We start from the raw sequence: 20098 nt of genomic DNA on the forward strand, positions 1-20098 counted from the left end.
CGTGCAATCTTCGACTTGACCAACAATGTTGGCAACAACACCATCTGCGACGTCCATGGGTTACGTGGCCTCCCTCCGGCGTTGTCTGGATAGGCTCTAAATTCATCTGATTTTTTGTCTGACGTCTTTCTTTCGTCAGCGCCTTGAGGTTTATACAGGTAGTAATTCGTGCTGTATCGTCCGATTCGCCTGAATACCAGTGAGCTATTGACATTATTAGGCTCGATATATGATAGCTGTAGCTCAACAGGATCTAGTATGCAGACTTCGCCGCCCGATAATACTTCTGCGAGCGGAGACGTTCATGCGGGAGCGTCTCGTCTTCTCGAGCAAGCAAGAGCAATCGCGCGCTTCAGCTCGCAACGTTAACGCCGCACTGTTCTCTCCCCGGAAGAGGTTCCATTGTTTTTGTCTCGCAGGCAGTGCCTTACGGCGTCGAAACTCGAGCTCAGTTTCAGAGTTCGACCTTCCACACTGTACGTTATATCTCGACATATGACAAAAAAATAAAGTAATAGGAGTGGCACAGACAGGCTGAAGCAGAGAGAACAAGGGAAATAGAGGCTACTTGGAACCTACGGACTCAAGTCTCGGTGCAGGCGTTTGTGCGGTGGTGACGAGAGTCCTTCATCGTATCCTTCCGCGCAGGCGTCCGAGAGATGATCGGTGGGCGCGTCGGACGCTTCGGAAGAGGCCACGCTTTGGTGTTTGCGCTTCAGCGCACCAACGCTGAGATCTGATTCCAACTCTCCAATATGGGGAGTGGGTGCTCTGGAAGTAACTTCCGGACCGCGCGCAAGAGAACTCTCTGCATCCTCCTGGCGTTCAGTCGTAGATGAATCCGATTCGACAGGGTCGCCACTTTGTATGTCGTAGCTCGGAACCGTGACAAAGTATGCAAGGTAGGCATGCTTCTCAGTCAGGTATTTGTTTCCGTACCCGGCTGGTAGGGGATTTTGTTCAGTATTTAGGCGCAAGTGAAAGGGAGAAGCATACCGTAAGACTCCTTCACGCTGGTGTACTCGTTAAACGGTGTAACCCACAAGACCTCTTCCGCGCCGTCGTCGGTTTGGTCCTCACCCGCGTACTCTTCGATAAGCTTGGATCCCATCGCGCGAATGAGCTCGGAATCGCACTCGAAGAGCATAGAGTCGAAATTCTGCCCCGGAGGGATGCAGCAGTCCCCGAAGAACCCATTCCGAATGATGAAAACGTCATCTCGGTCGCCGTCTATATCATCCTGACGGTAAGCGACCTTCAATTGCCCCTCGATTTCGAGAGCCTGACAGGCGCGATGCACCATAGCGTCAGCGCCCTTCAATTGAGGAAGCAGGTCCGATAGCCCCGTGTCCTGATCGCAAGGGTACTTGTAGCGCAAACCAAAGGCCAGATAGCCACCATTCGGCAGGAGACTAGGGACCTGCAGAAGTTTCTGCAATGCAGCTCTAAGCCGGGCGTCTTCGACAGCGACACTGCGAGGAATAGGCTTGCTACCTAAAGGTATAGGCGCCGGAGCGGCGTCAGAGTAGAGGTTGTACGTCAAGGTAATGCAGTAGCCAGACTGGACGGTGAGGACGTCGTGCTCGCGTTCGCCGGGGAATGCGACGTAGGCGATTTTCGTTGAGTTTGCGATCTCTGCAGCGTAGTCGAACAGCCATCCGCGGCCGTCCTCGCGCAGGACGAGGGCGCCACCCTCGTGGGGGGGTAGGCAGAACGATGACAAGCGAGCCGAACATGCGCTCGCTGCGCGGGGTGTCCTTGTTAGACTTGTAGAACGAGTCCTTGCCTGGAGACGAAAAATACGCAAGTCCACTCGCACGCAGTGAGGGGATGGACGAAGAACGCACCATAAACGTTAAGCTTGTAAAGCTCGCACGCAACTTGCTTCATGCTGTCCGCGCCTTCTAGCAACAGCTCGTCGCGGACCGTGTCAATCAATCCGTACTCTGCGACCTTGGGCAGCGACGCAAATTTGTCGGTGTCGAGTTTGCCGGCCTTGCTGTACGACTCGTCGAGGACATCTTCCTTATTGACGCCAAATGAGGCGGGGTCGCAGGCGGCGGCCAGTTTGGCGAGCTGCTCCTCCGTCGCTCGCGCGAAGTTGAGGCAGCTGGATTAGTGAGGAGCAGGACAAGGAGTGTTAATAAGCAGGTGAGGGACAGTAACAGAAATATGTGGCACGCACTACGCATCGTCGACCTCGCCGAAGTAGAGCTTGAGGTCGCTGACGGGAACGTCAAGGGTGCCGCTGACGAACGGCAGGCGCTTGGAGATGGCTTTCTGGACGGCAGCGAGTCTGAGTTGGAGATCCTCGGACATGTTTTGATGAGCTATGTACGAGGTTAGATGGGTGTGAGGAAGAAAGGGTGTGCGAATGAGGCGCCCCCTGTGCAAACCCTTATAACGGCATGGGAATCAGCCCGGGGCCGAAGCGCCCACAGTCGATTCCAATTTGCTGTGCGGGAGTAAACAGTAGTCAGTCTATGAGTCCATGAGAGTCGGAAAGTATAGGAAGTGCAATCAGACGCATCGTTCAAGTCTATGACAGTATGAAGGAACTTGGCGAGTTTGTTCCCGCTTCTTCATTGGGATTCGGCAAACGCCGAAGACGCACGTGCAACACTGAACTTGATCAACACCACCATCTCGTTTGAGTTGCCCACAAGTTACAACCTATACTCCCTCTGGTCACGAACAGCGCAAAGGCCCCTTTAATCGACTTTGAAGACTATTTCTTCCATCAGCGTCATGAAGACCGCTATATCGGGGCCTCGGCTGCGCGCATCGTAATGCACGAGGTCGCGCATCGCTAAGACGTACAAGAATGCACCTCGCTGTTGCCGCGTGGCAAGCAGTACAGAAGGAGAGCTCACTTGTTCTGGCGCTTGTCCAACCTTATGATGATACCGAGTCCGTCCATGGAGCTCATGCAGGTGGGCATGCGTACTAAATCAGGCAGTTTGCCTGGATACTGAGCTCTTGACACAGGCCTCGTTACGCGATGACTGCAGCACAGCAGATTCTCATACTCAGGCCGCGCCGTCTGAGTGTACTTCAGCGAGCGGAGACATCCTCGCAGAGACATCTCGTCTCCTGGGGAAAGCACGAGCAATCGCGCGCTTTAGCTTGCAACGCCGCCGCATTGTTCTCCTTCCAGAAGAGGCCGACAAAATACACGATCTTACAGCCAAACTTAGTGCGGCAGTCCAGTACATCGAAAGCGAGATTTCCGGACTGCATGTCGATGGCCAACTTCGCTCGCTCTCGACAATTCGCAAGCGCCTACTCCGCCAGATCGCGCTGCACCACTCGCTCGTCGCTCCCATATGGCGCCTACCTTCGGAGATCCTTTCCTGCATCTTCATTCACCTCAATGCGCTACATGGAGACGACCCTCGATGGGATGCGCGCTCGGTGTTGAGGACGCTAGCGCATGTGTGTTATATGTGGCGCGTTACTGCGTGCGCAACGCCCCAGCTGTGGTCGCGCTTTACCGTCTCGATAGGCGGGAAGTCTGTCCTTCCTAACCATGGCCTTCTTAGGCTCAGTGGATCCGTCCCGCTGGTCATCCACTACACCCCCGATGTGCCTTCCGAGGGTACTCTACTGGTACTATTCCATCAGCTCAAACCGCACGCCGCGCACTGGGGTTCGATCACGCTGTGCGGTTCCAGCGAGATCTTCGCGAGCCAGCCTTGCGTCGATCTTCCTGCCCTGGAGGAGGCGAGACTGGTCATCGTTCAAGATGAAGTGAACCACGAGACATTCACCCTGACGCGCGACGGGATGCTGGGATTCCTGTTCGCCGCTCCTCGGCTGAAGCGCCTGGAGCTATCATCTGAGTTCAACCCGATATTCTACTACAACAGGGGGTGGACGGCCCTCAATCTCCCAGTATATCCGCACTTGACGCACCTCATGTTGAAGATGCCGTACATACACCTCAACATGGGCGAGTTGGCGGGATGGCTCGAGGCGTCCGGTGCCTCGCTCTCCTCTATCATCCTCGACGTGCAGCTCAAAGAAGGCGACAGCGCATACGGACACGCTGCCGGGGCACTTCCGCCGAATGTGCGCCCTGTCCATCTCCCTCGACTGCGCTCGCTCAACCTCGGGGTCGATAGCGCACGCTTCCTCGCGCACATAATTGCACCCTCTCCGGAAGATCTTGCACTACACATGTCCAGGCTCGTTTCCCAGAACCCCTTCATCGCGCTCCTTGCGTTTGCCTCCCGGCCCGGCGCTTCGCTATCCTCCCTGCGCACTTTGACGCTCATGGGGTCCGGTGTCTGGATGCATATCTCATTTTGGAAGTGTGCCGAGTGCATGGACGGCCTGCGTAAATTGCACTTGCGAGGGAAGGCGTCGTGGCAGCCGATCCTTAGCAAGGAGTTGCTGGCGAAGATGACGTGCGACAGCGAGGCGTCTTCATGTGGCACTGAGCCGTCCGACGCGATGGCTGGGCTTACTCCGGCGGAATCAATGGCGAGGAGACCCCTCTTCCCTTTGCTAACGACGCTCAAAGTGGAGTTCGAAGACAAGCTTCCAACGCCGACCCTCCAAAACGCGCTCGACGACATGGTAGCTTCGAGGAGCGAGGCACGTTCTGTGAACGGTTGGGTAGTCGCGAGACTTGCAAACGTAGAGGTGAAAACAGTGCAGAAGGTCTGAACTTTGTAGAGCAATACGTTGTGGCTATGTACGCACGCGTCACAGGGAGGTACCCGGCCCTTTCATATCGGTAGCAAATGAGTATCTAACACTAGTGCAATATCATAGGTTCAGCCTCATCAGTTTGGCCCCCGCTTCACCTTGACGAAGTAGGCAAGATAGCCATATTCGTGGGTCAAATCGGCCTCATTGCCGTATGCAACTGCAAGATAGCGTCATGAGCGGTCATAATTTTCAGCAAGAAACAACTCGAAGAAAGAGCGCACCATAATGATTTTCCACGCGATTGATCTTCGTCAACTCGGTCACCCACAGCGCCTCAGTGGAAGGAATATGTTCCTCTTCATCGTCCTCGCGGTGAAGCTCCTCCGTCCCCATGTTCCGAACGCGCTGAGCACCGTCTTGGAGTAGATACTCCCCAAACGTATCTCCCTCGCACACCTCGCTGTAGTCGACAAACCGGTCCATGAGGAGCTTCACGCCCTGCTCGCCGCCCTTCACCGGATCGTAACAGTAGTACCCGTACCTGGGGTTCCCCTCGTACTCCGTGTCGTCCTCGTAAACGAGCTTGAGCTGCCCCTCGAGCCCCAGGGAGCGGCACACGCGCACGATGCGCGCGTCGATGCCCTTCATGTGGGGGATGAGGCCCTGCAAGGGGGACTTGCGGTCGAGCGGGTACATGAAGCGGAGGCCGAAAGCGAGGTATCCACCTTTGGGGAGCAGGGCGGGGTCCTGCAGCAAGGTTTGCAGGGCCGTGCGCAAGCGCGCCTCCTCGTCGACGACACTCTGTGGGAGCGTTTTTGCGAGGTCTAACGATGCCTCGCCGACGTCCGTCGATGACGCCTCTTGTGCGCTTCCCGACGGCGCCCTATCTTCACGTTCATCCTCAACCTCATCTGCTGATCCTTCGTCTGCTGATCCTTCATCTGCGGTCTTCCACGACGCATCGTCCGCGCTCGCCGACGCTGCCTCTGAGGCGGCGCTCGAGGATGGCATACGAGCAGCGTCGAAATACAGGTTGTACGTCAAAGTGACGCGGTGGCCCGCAGTGACGGGCAGGACTTCGTGCTCGATATCGCCAAAGAAGGCGATGTAAGCGATCTTGGGGTCCTGCGGTTCGTCGGCTATGTAGGCGACGTCGGGGTCTTGCTCTTCACATAAAGCGCTTGTGTCCGCCTGCGCTTCAGCAGACCCAGAAGCCAGCTCATGAGCACTCTCGGCCGCTTGGCTGAGGGAAAGCTCGGGCGCCGGAGCGAGTTCCGCAGCATAGTCAAAGGTCCATTCGCGGTCACCTTCGCGAAGAACGAGGGCACCGCCCTCATGAGGCGTGGGGAAAACGATGACGAGCGAGCCGAACATGCTCTTGCTGCGCGGGGTGTCCTTGTGAGGTTTGAAGAATGAGTCCTTGCCTGGGATGTGGTTAGCGCTCGTTGTAATTCTCAGCACAGGCACACAAGGGTATGTACATCGTACACACGGTGTAATACAAACAAAATAACTCACCATAAACATTGACCTTGTATACCTCGTACTTGACACCCTTGTTGACTTCGCCCTCTTGCAGGAGCTCATCGCGGATCGTATCGATCAACCCGTAGTTATCAAGCTTCAAAAGCGAAGCGAACTTATTGTTATCGAGCTTCCCTGCCTTGCGGTAGGACTCGTCGAGAACGTCTTGCTTGTTGACGCCAAAGGTGGCAGGCTGGCAAGCGGCGGCGAGGGCGGCGAGCTCATCCGGGGTAGCGTGGCCGAGGTTGATGCAGCTGAGGCAGAGGTCAGCATGCACTTCAGACCGGATGATATGGACATACTGAGCGTTGCCGACGTCGCCGAAGTAGAGCTTGAGGTCGTCCTCGGGAACGTCGAGAGTGCCACTAACAAAGGGTGGTCGGTTGGAGATGGCGCTCTGTACAGCGGCAAGCTTTGCGTTGAAGCTTTGAGACATGAGGTTGGCTGAAAGAATATAATAGTCGGTGAACGGAAAGAACAGAATGCCTGCAACTGCGCAAGAAACTGATGGTCCTCTTATACGAAAGGCTGCAACGTGCTATTGAGTCATGCAAAAAATTCGCGCAAGCGGAGCCGAGTCTTCCGCCTGACGGACATGTATTGCTCTGACTTGAACAAAAGGCCATGAGGCGGAACGAACAAAGCAAAATGATGTGCGTGATTCAGAACAAGGGTCCACGGCAACTGCCGAGGCGCCGCTGCGTGGCCATGAAGTCGCAAGCTCACACAGCCAGTCCCTTTACAGGAGCATGACTGACGCTCGAGACTGGGGACGGATATACAGGGAGACAACGCGGGCGCGCGAGAACGTGAATTTATCAGTACGATACACAAGCAGCGGAATTGCTGCCTCTAACGATACACGGGATAGGGAATGATGGGTTTGGGATTGTCGAGGTCAGAGAAACGTCTACGCAGGCTCCGTCAGTACTCCAAGTAGCCAGACAGAAGAAAAGTGACCACGCACCGAAATGCCTGCATATCGACAGCAGCCTTGAACACCAGGAAAACATGCGCGTCATTGTGCGTGTCGACATCATGGCAGGCGTCGCAGAGGTCCTTCGCGCAGTATGCGCAGCGGAACCACTCGCCCTGGATGGGTCGCACGCAGCGGTCACAGACCGCAGATGAATGGACAATGTGGCGGAGGTACGCTGGACTCGATGAGTCGATATGCATGACAACGGAAGGAGAGAATTCACCTCGAGGATCCTTGCCGCTCACTAGGGAAGCAGGTGGGCCTGACTCAGATTTGTATCTGAGAATGGCAACAATGATCAGCAACAGCAAAGAACCAGACAGCGGGCGACCTCACAAGTTCGGTGGGACGATGGGCATCGAGGACTCCAATGGTCTCTGCACTGGCCGAGGCAGCACAAAGAAGATGTGCGTTGGGTTATGCACCGCGTACGACTTCTTCTCGCACTCCTCACATAGGTTGTAGCCGACCGGCGACGACGGACAACTTCCGCACTGGTAACGCGTACCAATAATTGGCTATGACCATGGTAAGTCTTAACATCGTTCTACAAACCTAGAACCCCTCACCCTATCACACGCATCGCACGCCAGATGATGGTCATATACCGGCGCCGCCGCCGATCCCACCACCGTCCGCGCATACCCTGACACCACCGAGCTCGGCTTCGACCTTGGCAGCGCGACACCGACGCTCGCCGCGTCGCGCCCGCGCCACAGGTCAATAGCGCGCCGACTCGCTGTCTGGAGCTCGGCCGAGTCGAGAGGGTACGGAATCTTGATCATGATGTGCGACGAGTCGTGGCCGCCGTCGGCGGCGTCGAGGTTGCCGGGGAGGCCGGCGGACTCACAGTTGGCGCAGATGTCCACGGAGTCGCAGATGGCGCAGTGGAAGCGTGCGCCGACGATGTCGAGCATGCAACTAAGGGACAGGTCAACATGGGTCGGACTTCGAGAGATACATGCACTGACTGTACGCATTTGACTCCTGGATGGACAAGCGCTGGATGGATTGTCAGTTATAGATGATGGTGTTGATGATCCTCCTCACATTCATCGTCTCCAGGCGAGAGCCCTGGCATCTCCCGGCCATCGCTAAGCGACCCATTCTCATTTGGCGGGTCGGGCAAAATGATGAACGCGTGTGAGGGATGTAAGTCGTGAACTTGACTGTGCTTTCATCAGCGGATATTTCGTAGATAGAACTCGATACGCACCTGTAACATGCTCTACACAGATTGAAGCTGTCGCACGACGCGCACTTGTAACATTTGTGTCGCGTACTCGCATCGCACGTCGAGCACTTCGTTGACGTCCGCGGTTGCTCTTATCACGCTGGTCAGTACCAATACGCCTGAATGAGCTACCACCCACTCACCCACATCCTCCCATCCGTTATGCGTCCAGACCTGCTCCCTGTACGCATGTCGCAGCTGCCCCTTCTGACTCGGCGCCGACCTCCGCCACTGCAGCGCAAGCCGCGCCGCCTCCGCCGGATTCGCCGCGTGATACGGGGTCCCCCTTCCGGGTGCAAGCCCAGCTTGAATAGCATGATTGATGCCCGCGCTGTGTATGCAGTCCGCGCAGAGCTCGTAACCCTGCCTTCGGGATGTGCCTGGGACGGGGGCGCCTGGGACGTGCAGCGAGGAGGCACTCGCGGCTGGCCGCAGGGGTGTCGGCGCATCCGCTGTGCCGATGAGCGTTCGGGAGGAAGAGGACGGTCCGCTTTGCCGGTGCGTCGAGGGCGGGTAGGAGAACTCGCTGGGATCGGCGAATGGGGAGCCGTTATGTGCATCGAGAAAGGCGCGTGAGGGAGCATTGCTATTCGCGGGCGGACGCTCGCCGCAGACGGAGCAGACATATCGAATGGTCTCGAGTAGCAGGCCACATTCAGAGCAAGCTGTGATGCGATCGGGCGCAGGGGGCGAGAGGGGGATGAATTGCAAGAGCTCTGGCGGGATATCCTGCGGTATTCCATTCACCCGCGTCATAGTGCTGGTGGAAGGTCCAGGCTGGGGTTCAGTGGGAACCTGTTGTGAGGCAAGCCAGTTCAGGTGTCGCGAGGCAGGACGGACACGCATGTCGATGGTCTGTCTATCCCCATCGACGTCCTCGGACTCGGGGAGCATGGATTCGTGCTGGGACGAGGAGGTTGCAGAGCGATAGGAGTAGTAGTATTTTCCATTCTCGTCCATCTGCAGGTCGAGATCGCCCTCCGGTACAGATTGGCCGTCCCCCAGGGAGAAAGTGTCCGTATCGGACGGGGCGGGGAGCGCGCCAAGCCTGGCGCGGATGGCCCGTTCGCTCTGGTCGCGCAGCCAGGTAGATCCGCGGAACACGCCTGACGCATCCTCAGACTCTGTGTCTTGCGCACGCAGACGTTCGAAGACCGCAGAGGGGTTCTCGGGATATCGTGCTTGGGCACTAGCGTAGCGGCTGTCTGCACTCGTTGTGGCGGGGTACTCTGTGGCGGCATCTTCCTCGTCGAAGGGGTTGCGCGCGTGTGCTGTGCGCACTTCGGAGGGGGAATCGGAGGTGCGTCGTGGGATGCTTGGGCGAGAGGAGCCTGTGTCGCGCGAGCTGACAGTCACATTGTCGTCCTCGGGTACCCTGAGCGATCCAGAAAGCGATCCAATGGAGAGGGAGAGCTGGCTGCTGTTCCGCCCTCCGTACTCGTCCAGGCTGGCAAGGGAAGAGGTGTCCGATAGGCTGGGGCCATCATAATCGACGTTTATGGTGACTCGCAGTGTTATTCGCTTGTTCCCAAAGCTTCTTCCCGAGAGGATAGATGCGGCAGACGATAAGGCCGCGTCGTCCGTCCCCGCCTGGAAGTACTGGATGGCCTCCGTCAGATCCGTCTCTGTCGTGATGTCTGTGATCTCCCCATCGTCATCCTTGTACGAGATCGTGTAGCTCGAGGCCACGAGCGAAAAGCACTGTTCTACCTGCGCTGCGCGTCAGTCCTGCTTCCCCTGACACCGCGCGCAGCCACGCACCTTGCGCCTGAGCACGTTATACGTGCAATTGCGGGCGGAGTTGAAGGATATGCGCTTATGCCAGGTGTCGAAGGCACACTTGACTACTAGCGGCTTGTCTGGGCGATCCTGCATCGTCGTTGCACCTCGCCTGAACGTCGTCGGAGGCGGTGAAGGCGCATTACTTGTCGACTGCGCATAGTAGGCGCCCAATGATTAGCGATCATTTCTTCTTCCCGCGCCATTCGGCGCTTGCCGTAGTGCCCTGAACAAACTATTGTTCCCGAAAGTCAATTTTCCTCAGCTCAAGTCTTTAACCAAACTTGGCGAGTGTGGTACAGCACTTCTGAAAGTCGCAGTAATCGCTAGAGCTTCGTGTAAACCCAGGGAGTTCCGATTTTTTCTCCAAGTCTGATTGCCGAAGTTCGACTCGGTCACAAATTGTCACGCAACCATCCTGGCATCTCCATGTAAGCTCTGCTTTACTGACTGTCCATAGCAGAAACCAGCCACTTGCACGCACTACAACACCAGACGACGAACCAGGAAAAATTGGCCAATTAGCTCCTAACCTACGCTGTACGCGTAGGGGTATGCGTATCTGTCCGTAATCGCTAGAGAACTTCGTCCCTGCCAGCCAAAAAGCAACAAAGCACAACATACTGAAAATTCATGTACATAGAGCCATAATATCCTACGTGCGTACGGTAATTCGAGCAGACAAGCAACGATCCTCCGCGTTCAAACGAGCTTATGATAAGTGGAAACTGCCAACACCTTCCAACATCGCGACGCGCAACTTCTCCCGCATGACATCCTTCGTGCTGTACTCGGGCAGCTTGAGGTAGTTCACGCATGTCATGACACTCGGCAAGTAATCATCCGCCTTGAGAGGGGCCTCGTGCGGCTTGCGAACGACGGTCAATGGTGGGTTTAAGCCACGGAAACCTGACAAGCGAGTGAGAAGGTCGAAAGGACGCTGGCAGTGATGACTTACCGCCGATGGGTAGCTTGGGGCTTCCAGTGATGAACTGCAGATACATGCGACGCGTGGGCGGGTCGTAGTTCGCCATGATCTCGACAAGGTTGCGGATCGAGCGGCTCTCCGAGTTGAAGCCATGGTCCGCCTTGAGCGCCTCCGTGAGAGCTTCGAGACATTAGTCAAGTGCATAAACATAAACAACCACATAACTCACTTTCAATGCTCCAGTCCTCATCGCCGTTGCCGAACAGCAAGACGAGCTCATCGGCAGTGAAGGCCCGCAAGTCGCTGATAGGAAAGACCTTCGAGAAGCCCTCGCGGAAAGCGGCCGCTTGCTCTTGCGCTCCTTTGCCAAGGATGGCGTCGAGGATATCATGGATATACTCGTCGACGTTCGCGGCTGTGACGGCGACATTGCGACCACCAGGCTACATGAGGGTCAGTACAGGCAATCATGCGCAGTCACAAACACGTACGCGAAGCTCAATGTCGTAGCCGGGCAGCGTGAAGTCAAGAGCAAGATCTTCGATGGTGACACCCTCGACCATGGCCACCTTCTTGGCGAGCTGATATGACTTGTCAGCTGCATCTTCGTGGATATCATGACTGTACTGCATACCTTGTCTTGCGGCTGCTTGCCGGACACGATGTTCTGGATCTTGACAAGCGAGTCCGCAAGCCCTTGGTCGACCAGCTACATAGAAGGGGTCAGCTAAGCATCCTCCTACATAGATAGCGAACATACCTTGAGCGTCGCGATGGTCAGAGGAACCTCCTCTCCGAGCACAAGCTTCATAAAGACCTTGTTGAAGGATAGGTCGATGATACGTGAGTCGAGCATTGCCTTGGCCACGAATTGACCAATGACACGCAGGAGATGCGTCCGTTTGCTAGCTTGCTGTCAGCACATAGACATGAACCTAGGCGTGGATGTACTCACTGTCCGCCATCGTTGTCCAAGTCCTCAGTGCCGATGGGCGCTGGATAGAGACCCGCCGGGTGATCGACGTATAGAGACTTGCTCGCAGCGTCCGCGTCCCTCCAGAGCTTGAGATCCTTCCTGGCAAACTCCTTCGACACCAAAGCATAGAACTCCAAGGTCGGTCCCAAGCCCGTGCCAACTTCCTCGAAGTACTCGACCTCAAGCACACTGGACGACGACCCATACAGCTCGAAGACCTTGACGGCGCTCTCCAGGAGGTGCTTCCTCGAGATGCGCACCTTCTGGCGCTGCAGGCGGCCAAGGAAACCGATGCCATCGTCCCGACGCGACGAGTCCTGCCCGCGCGACTGCTGGGCTTGCCACTTGAGGATGAGGCGCGCGTAGCCGAACGACGTCGACTGCAGGAAGTTGTAGCGCGTCGCGAAGGGGAACAGGAAGGGGAAGTGCTGCGGCAGGTCGAGGGCCCAGTCCGGCAAGCAGGAGCTGGCGACGATCATGGGCTCTTCGAGCTGGCGCGTCAGTTTCGCGGTGAGCTTGTTGTTGACGAAAGATGACTCGGGCAGAGTGCGCTTCTCGCCGACAAAGGCCGACCGCTCTCCCTCGAGGAGGTTGAGGTCGTGGAAGGCTCGGAGGAGACGAAGGATCTTGGCGTGCGGAGCATCTTCAGGCAGCGATGTGAGAGTAGGGCTCGGTGCCCTGCTCTTGGACGCCGCCTCAGAGGTCTCTGAGCGAGCTTGGGCTCCGTCAGTACCATCAAAACCCACAAGCGTAGCCAACTCACCATCCACAGAACCAGGTACCTTCTTGAACTTGACAGTGTAGACCCCTTGCCAAAACATCGCGGGCACCATGGGCACGCCCGACTTCTCCTTCTTACGCATCTCCTGCTGGTGAACGGCGCCATAGATGGTCAGATCCAAAGGCAAGACCTGGTCATCCATGGAGAACTCGAGGTGCCAGTCCGCTGGCTTCGACTTGAGTGCTGCAGCATACGAGGGCTTCGCAGAGGAGGCAGGCTTTGGCGCCTCTCTAGGAGGATTAGGCGTCGCCACCCGCGTGCCATCCGGAGTCTGAGCCTCGACATTCTCGCCATCTACATAGAGATCAGCCCACGTACCCAAGCACAATCAGCCAGACTTACCCTCGCCTACGTTCAGCGTGATCGTCTTGTCCGCGACAGAATTATCGGGATCCTCATCCTCGTCCATCACTTCCGCGTCGACCTCATCGTCCGTAAAGTCCGCTTCCAAGCCCGCATCTACTAGATTCGCCAGGCTTTCGGCCGCTTCTTCCGTGGGTGTACTCCCGACAGGGGCTGAGGCCGACGCGCCTGGGTCTGCTGGCGGGTTCGCTGGCTCACCCGGGACTGACTGAGTACCATCGGTTGTCTTAGCGCTGAGTCGCTGGCTGCGCCGACGACCAATAACAGGAGCCGATGCCGAAGACGACGTTGCTGGTGGTGGTGGCGCTGCTGATGTCGAAGGAAGCTCGTCTCGCAGACGCCCGAGTCCTCCAGCAGCGAGCGCTGCTGCCAACATGCCAGTGAACGATGTTGGTCCACGGCCGAGGAGGCCGCTGACGCGTGGGCGAAGATAGTCGTGCAAGGCTTGGAAGGTAGCGATGGCATGAATGGAGACGACGATGTTGTTCAAAGATCGCGGGATGTCCGAGTCTTCGTCGGCGACGAGGCGCAGTCGGAGCTGGCGAGCGAGCAAGGACGGCGAGCTGCGCTTTGAGTCGTCGATGCCCTGGGCAACGGTGACGACATCGAAGGACTCCATCCTCGTCAAACTCTCTTGCAACTTCTTGACGATAGTCGCATATGGCGACTGGCTTTGGCCGAAGCCCTTCACGCGTCCACCAGCGAATGAATCCAAGAACAATTCGCGGCGCTTCGCAACAGGCACTGTAAAGCAGGTCAATGGTGCATTCATTACGCTGTATCGGGACACTCACCAGTACCCTGCTCAGCATCCGTCATGAACTGCAGCAATCCGTCTACCAACCCACTCTGCAACAACTCGAAGCTCGATACCGACGTATGCGGCGACGCAAACAGCTCCGCCAGATCGTTCAAAGCCCTCGACAACATCTTCTCGGTTGCCTTCGTGTTTGACAGCGTCTCCACAATCCGGCGGAGATTTGCGAAAGAATCGTCCTCCGCATCCTTCTCGTCACCAACCATGTACTTGAACTTCATGACGCGCGAGCGTAGGGTGATAGCATCCTCAGGGTCGAGCGCCAGCGATGTGAGCTTCTTGTAACCTGGGATGCTGGATGGGACAACGGGTGGCGGAGGGGCGGCAGCACTGGCTGACTCAGCGGCAGAGCCCTCGGACGAGTCCTTGTCCTTCGCCTCCTTGTCCTTCTTGGACACGAGCTCCCTTGCTGCGAGGCTTTCGATCTCATGGAAGACACCTTCGCGACGGAAAGACGGCTTGTACAATCCGGGGACACGGGAAAGCAAGAGGTCCACCAGCTGCAAGGCGCCAATCACGAGAGAAGGATGGTCTCGAGAAGATAAGACGGAGGAAACGAAGCCGGCAACCGGGACATACTGCGCAAGGGATCAGAACACGTTGAGCATCTAGTTTGGAGATCACTCACCGCCAAAACGCGCTTCAGGCCTTCGGCGTCCAGGAAGCTGATCGCCTTAAGCAACCCCGTGAGCGTCTTCGTCCTCAACGACAAGTTAACGCTAGCCGCATAGACATCGATCAAGATTGGGACGGTAAGCTGCATGAAAGTCCCGACGAGGTCTGGATGCGAGCGCATCAGCTGCGTGCGCTCCGAAACCGGGGCACCTGCGGGTTTGGTAGACGTTGAAACGGACGCTTCATCGCCTTGGGCTGGGGTGGAAGATCCTGCAGCAGTCTCACTCGGCTCTTCGCCTGTAGGCGTCGACGAAGCCGTCGCGGGAGTGGGCTCGGGAAGAAGTAAGGCGGCAACGAAGGGCGCTTGCGCGGCTTGTCGTGCCGCTGCTCTATCGGCCTTCGCTTTTGCCTTGATCAGACGCGCCAAAGACTTCTCGGTGTAGCTCTTGTGATCGAACACGCCATCTAAGAGGTATAATCAGTTCTGGTTCGCGTGCATCGAGGAAGAATGCCATACCTTTAGGCAAAGGGGGCATCAGCTCCGAGATCAGGCTCAACGCCTCTTCCACTTGCTCCTTCGGACGGTGCGCGAGGTTCTCCATGACGGTCATGTCGGCAAGTCCGCCACCAAGACCCTGTCCACTTTGAGACTCGCCTTGCGAGGAAGAACTCGACGCAGCAGAGGGCAATACGCCTGTGAGTATCTGGTACAGCGTGTCCACGATACCGGCCTCCAACAAGGAGATGGTAATCTTGGGACTGGCGCGCGCCGAAGTAGCCAAAGCGCGCAAGAGCAGGCTGAAGGTATTGGGTGCAATCAGCGGCGAGCCGCCGGCAGGAAGGAGAAGGAGATTGACAGCGCGGATTAGGTCAGTATCAACAAGGGCCTCGAGATGGCCGACTGAGTTGCGGTGGTACGCGTCGATGACGCGCACCACGCACATGCAGGCGAACTCGACGAGCCGTGAGTCGGAGTAGCTGAGGCAATTGCGGATGATGGGCCAGACGCCCTTGATTTGGGTGAAGTGGTCGGGGGAGATGTTGCGGCAGCAATTTGAGGCGGCTTGTAGGGCTGTCCTCTGAACGGCGATGGAGAAGAAGTCGAGGTAGTTGAGAAGCGCGGAGAGACCGCCTTCGCGGACAATTGAGCTTGGGAACTCTTCGGAGATCTTCTCCATTGTCTGAGAAAGCGTCAGTAAATCAGAGTATCACAATTGGTCAGGCCACGCACGCTCAATGTCTGCTCAGCAAGATCAATATACGAGATCTCGATCAGCTTGCTGCACAGTACGGGGATCGCCCCATGGTACACGACCGTGTGTGCGACACCAGGCAACGCTTCCATGAGATTGGCCAGACACCGACAGGCGAGAACTTGAGCCTCTAAATTCTCATCGCCCGCATAAGCGCCGCCGGTGCTCATAGCAAGAGCCGCAGCAAGGGCAGCATCCTCGTCCTTCTCGCCGTCTTCGTCGCCATCTTCGTCGTCTTCATCGGGAGAGCCGCGGCCCCCGAGGATCTTGACGAGTTCTCGAACAAACGACTCTACTGGGAACGAGCCCGCCAACGTGTCCTCAGTACTGATGCTCAGAAGCTCGCTGAGTTCCTGCAGCGAGATGAGCCTAGTCGTCGGATCGGCAGTGGGCTTGATGTTGTTCAGGAGGGTCTTGATGCGGGATGACAGGGATAGCATGTAAGAGCCAAACTGGCGGTAGTCGCCGAGGATGGCCATCGCGGTGCTCTCGTCGAGCGAGTCTGGGATCGGTGGTGGTCCACCGCTGCCTCCCATCCCACTATCCTCGCCGTCATCACCGTCGTCATCGTCGTCGAAGGGATGATCATCGTCTTCCTCATCGTGCCTCGGGCCTTCGTCATGCTGCCCGGCGTCTTCATCGACGCACTCGTCCTCGACGTCGGAGGCAAGATGAGCTTCGCCCATCGTGATATCTTCGTCTTCGAGGCGGGACGAGCCAGCGGCCTTGCCCTTGGCAGGTGATTTGCCCTTCACAGTGGCACGGGTCTTGCGCGTCATGTCGGGCTTGTCGGTAGGGTTCTGGGAGCGGAGGGAGTAGTGGGTACGGGTGCGTTTGGATGGTCCGGCTTCTTCGTCGGAGCTGGGATCTGGCGCTGCGCGTTTCTTGCCCTTGGGGTCTCGCACAGGTTCGTTGATGGTCAGAGGCGCGCTGTTGGCGGAGGGTGCACGGCGGGCTCTGTATTACTCATCATCAGTCCAAGCGGCGGATGGGAGGAGATGAGCACGCACCGCTTGCGTGGAGGAGAGCCTGCCTTGGCTTTGGCTGGTCGCTTGTTAGATCTGGGTGCTCGGCTGGTGCTGACTCGAGCGTTGTCGGCGGTCGCGGGCTCTGCTGGCTGGGAATCCTTCCCTTTCCCCTTGTCCTGGGCTTTCTGCTTCGCTGCTTTGACGCGGGCGCTAGAGCGCAGCGCCCTCGACTGGGATGACTCTGGGTGTTGGTCTTGCGATGGGTGGGCTGTCGACGTGCTGGAGCTGCTTGCGGCTGTTTCTATAGGATTTTCTGATAATTCCATTTAGAGCCTGCTCGCAGCCATCGATTCCGGTTGTTCAGGAAACAGCAAGGGCGTCGGACGTCACGCACACACGCAAACGAAGATGGAGGTCACGAAGAAAGTCCACCCAGCCTGATTAGACTGGTCCCGCTACCACCGGCAGATGCCGAGTCGCGTAAGCCCTGGACCCACAACGTCTATATTGTACATTTGAGGCATACATCTCACAGGCCAGCCTCCTTCAGCACCTCTTCTACGCTCTGTACATATCGCTTCACGATCTCGTCGATGTCCCCCTTAGTCACCGTGTACGGCGGGCAAAGCATGACGTGATCCCCCTTCGTCCCCTCAAGGTTTGATCCACCGGTCAGACCCATCACAATAAGACCATTCTCCAAGCAGCGCTGCTGCACCGAGATGGCAAACGCCCGGCCCTTGAAGTCCAGGTTCGCAGCTTCGGGGACGGTAAAGTCAAACTCGGTGCCCCAAAACATCCCGCCTCCTCGGATGTTGAAGACGAAGGGCGCGGCGGTCGATGGCGAGCTACGGCCAAGTTTCCCCTCAAGTTGCTGGCCTGTAGATTCATGAGCGGCTTGATACTCACTCTGCGTCAAGCCGACGTACCCAAGTATTCGCCCTGCACTCGGCAGTTCTCAATCAGCTTCTCCTCCTTGAACACTTTCTGCACCGCGAGCGACGCCGCGCACGAAAGCGGCTGCGCCTGATAGGTGTGCCCATGCTTCCACAGCCCACGGACACCCTCCGCGACCCTTTTGTTCATCAGCACCGCGCCGATGGATGCATAGCTGCAGGCAGTGAACGGTGAGCCACAGTTCTTCCTGTTGTCACAAATTCGCACTCACCCTCCACCGAGCCCCTTAGCCACAGCCTGGATATCCGGAGGTGCATCAGGCCCGTAAGTCTGCCAACCATGGTAGGACCCCATGCGCCCCATCCCGCTCATGACCTCATCGAGGACGAAGAGCGCCCCATACTTGTCACACACGGACTTCATGGCCTTGAGGTACCCCTTTGGTGGCGGGACGCAGCCAGTAGTCGCGCCGACAACCGTCTCGGCGAAGACTATGGGACGACAACATTCTTCAGTATGACCTTTCCCTCCTACATAGATCGCACTCACACCCAATGACCGTATCAGGGCCCAACTCGATGAACTTGTCCTCCAGCTCCTTCCGAAGCCTCTCGACGTACTGCTCCTCCGTCTCATCTGCCTTCTGGAATCTCGCCGCATATGCAGGGGAGACGTGATGGAAGTGCTTGTCGTCCATGATGCCGGCGTAGGGCGCGCGGCGGGTGGGGTGCAGGGCTAGACCTAGCGTGCTGACGGTATTCCCGTGGTAGGAAAGCTGCCGTGCGATGAAGTTGGTGCGCTGCGGCTGGTTGGTCTCCCAGAAATACTGAACAGATACAGTTAGGTCACCGAGGCTTTCAAGACCAGTCGCTGCTCTTACCTGCCTGGCGAGCTTGATAGCACCCTCCATGGCCTCGGAGCCTGATGATGAGTTCAGGAAACTGCCTTGTTTTCGCGTATAACATGCAGCCTACCCCCAGAGACAAATCCGCAGAGCTCGAAAGCCCCATCGCTCTCCTTGATAATGAAGTCCGCAAGCTCCTCTGCGGGCTCATTCGAGAGCTGCATGTTGTATACATCTACGAATGCTCTATGTCAGCTGTGCGCGTGAGACCGAGTGCGCAGGTAGCGAGTCAGTGTTCCTCATTTGAGGCAACGCCACGCACGCAGCGAGTATGTCGACGGTGTGTACGCCTCAAATGAATGACGCTAACACGCCCGAATAATCGCAAGCAAATGATTCACTCACAGCACACCTTCTCGGCCTGGTCCTTAATGGCCTCAATAACCTTCGGATGCCCGTGCCCAATCGATACAACCGCCGCACCACTGATAACACGTAAGTAAACTCGCTCGGAAGCCCATAATGAGCGGTGCGCAAGAGATGCAACGCCGTCTGTGCGCGCGACGAGCGCATCTGCACAAGCAGGACTTCATTTCAGCAAAGTGACTCACCCAGCCGCATCGATCAAGGTCGACCCGTCCTCGAGCGTAATGGTGAGCCCCTCAGCCTTGGTCGCCACAGGCGGCCTCCATGGGGTCCGATGCAAGATATGCGTCGGCCGATCGGCGATGAGGCTCTTCTTCGTCGCCTCGGAGGCCTTGTCAATCGACGTTGTAAGCGCTGGAGACATGGGGGAAGCTGAGATCAGTAGATCGGTCGGGGGAGCGGTCACGCGCGGGGGCGATCGTATTCAGTCGCGATTGGACTGAAGCCGGGGGAGCAGGCGCGGATGGGTGAACCGTGCAGGATGACTGACGGTAGCAAGGAAGGATACGCCTCCGTCCGCCTCCCTATATAAGGGCTCAGCAATCTCGTGAGTATCGGGGTGATAAGATTACCTTCGCCGGCGGTCACGATACAGGCATGAATCCGTTGTCGTCTACGAATTGGGCTGAAGCTGAAGCGCACAGGCTCGGCGTCGGCAAGTTGGCTTTTCGAGGACTTCCTCAGTCGAATGCAAAGCTAAGGCGATTCCGAGTTTGCCTCTATCGTGGGTGCAAAGCCAAGGCCTTTGAGTTGACGCTGTCGGTTTTGTCAATAATTACACATCTGCGGTCAGATCGCATCGTGGTAGACTTCATGCTCCGCGAGAAATACATCTCGCATGTCGCAGGATAGGCGCGCTACATTTAAGGTCGTTTCATATGGTAAGGTTGAGTCGACTCGGACTGTTCCCAACGCCTTCGAGCTCAAACACAGTCAAACACTTATGGCCATTCCGATGGCGCCTTTCTGCGCAAGACTGTTGGAGTGCGAGAGTCTCCATCCTGAGAGGGGGGAATCTACGTACCATAAATTCCCACCGCGATCATGCTCATCGGCCT

At 57.1% G+C, this 20098-nt stretch overlaps 6 protein-coding genes across 6 annotated transcripts; 1 reads left to right on the forward strand and 5 right to left on the reverse strand.

Annotated features, from left to right (window-relative positions):
* Nucleotides 1-461: 461 nt before the first annotated feature.
* On the reverse strand, nucleotides 462-2533 carry SCHCODRAFT_02618953 (uncharacterized protein). The gene is made up of 5 exons (XM_050344910.1): nucleotides 2186-2533; nucleotides 1848-2110; nucleotides 1716-1786; nucleotides 997-1693; nucleotides 462-943 (listed from the first exon to the last, which is right to left on the reverse strand). Exons 1-5 carry the CDS (start codon nucleotides 2317-2319, stop codon nucleotides 576-578), a joined length of 1533 nt encoding a protein of 510 aa, XP_050201151.1. The 5' UTR covers nucleotides 2320-2533; the 3' UTR covers nucleotides 462-575.
* Nucleotides 2534-3015: 482 nt separating this feature from the next.
* Nucleotides 3016-4787, forward strand: SCHCODRAFT_02618956 (uncharacterized protein). Its single transcript, XM_003032734.2, has one exon. It carries the CDS (start codon nucleotides 3445-3447, stop codon nucleotides 4669-4671), a length of 1227 nt encoding a protein of 408 aa, XP_003032780.2. The 5' UTR covers nucleotides 3016-3444; the 3' UTR covers nucleotides 4672-4787.
* A 118-nt stretch (nucleotides 4788-4905) lies between these two features.
* On the reverse strand, nucleotides 4906-6616 carry SCHCODRAFT_054722 (uncharacterized protein; the record flags this gene model as incomplete). The annotated part of the gene is made up of 4 exons (XM_003033302.1): nucleotides 4906-5480; nucleotides 5670-5795; nucleotides 5886-6080; nucleotides 6175-6616. 4 exons carry the CDS (start codon nucleotides 6614-6616, stop codon nucleotides 4906-4908), a joined length of 1338 nt encoding a protein of 445 aa, XP_003033348.1.
* Nucleotides 6617-6808: 192 nt separating this feature from the next.
* SCHCODRAFT_02536084 (uncharacterized protein) lies at nucleotides 6809-10336 on the reverse strand. The gene is made up of 9 exons (XM_003033303.3): nucleotides 10155-10336; nucleotides 8537-10103; nucleotides 8376-8484; nucleotides 8210-8328; nucleotides 8131-8161; nucleotides 7729-8080; nucleotides 7496-7677; nucleotides 7148-7438; nucleotides 6809-7090 (listed from the first exon to the last, which is right to left on the reverse strand). Exons 1-9 carry the CDS (start codon nucleotides 10266-10268, stop codon nucleotides 7033-7035), a joined length of 2823 nt encoding a protein of 940 aa, XP_003033349.1. The 5' UTR covers nucleotides 10269-10336; the 3' UTR covers nucleotides 6809-7032.
* Nucleotides 10337-10578: 242 nt separating this feature from the next.
* Nucleotides 10579-17278, reverse strand: SCHCODRAFT_02618960 (uncharacterized protein). Its single transcript, XM_050344911.1, has 14 exons — nucleotides 16916-17278; nucleotides 15884-16862; nucleotides 15170-15833; nucleotides 14666-15117; nucleotides 14015-14615; nucleotides 13200-13964; nucleotides 12840-13151; nucleotides 12056-12791; nucleotides 11861-12005; nucleotides 11735-11809; nucleotides 11592-11681; nucleotides 11330-11543; nucleotides 11131-11280; nucleotides 10579-11081 (listed from the first exon to the last, which is right to left on the reverse strand). The coding sequence occupies exons 1-14, from the start codon at nucleotides 17197-17199 to the stop codon at nucleotides 10885-10887; spliced, it is 5664 nt and encodes a 1887-aa protein (XP_050201152.1). The 5' UTR covers nucleotides 17200-17278; the 3' UTR covers nucleotides 10579-10884.
* Nucleotides 17279-17282: 4 nt separating this feature from the next.
* Nucleotides 17283-19895, reverse strand: SCHCODRAFT_02618964 (PLP-dependent transferase). Its single transcript, XM_003033305.2, has 9 exons — nucleotides 19613-19895; nucleotides 19226-19564; nucleotides 19020-19099; nucleotides 18745-18849; nucleotides 18651-18691; nucleotides 18320-18596; nucleotides 18042-18261; nucleotides 17803-17984; nucleotides 17283-17752 (listed from the first exon to the last, which is right to left on the reverse strand). The coding sequence occupies exons 2-9, from the start codon at nucleotides 19402-19404 to the stop codon at nucleotides 17403-17405; spliced, it is 1434 nt and encodes a 477-aa protein (XP_003033351.1). The 5' UTR covers nucleotides 19405-19564; nucleotides 19613-19895; the 3' UTR covers nucleotides 17283-17402.
* Nucleotides 19896-20098: the final 203 nt, after the last annotated feature.

Source organism: Schizophyllum commune, assembly GCF_000143185.2.
Source record: "Schizophyllum commune H4-8 unplaced genomic scaffold SCHCOscaffold_4, whole genome shotgun sequence".
NCBI classification, from domain to species: Eukaryota; Fungi; Basidiomycota; class Agaricomycetes; order Agaricales; family Schizophyllaceae; genus Schizophyllum; species Schizophyllum commune.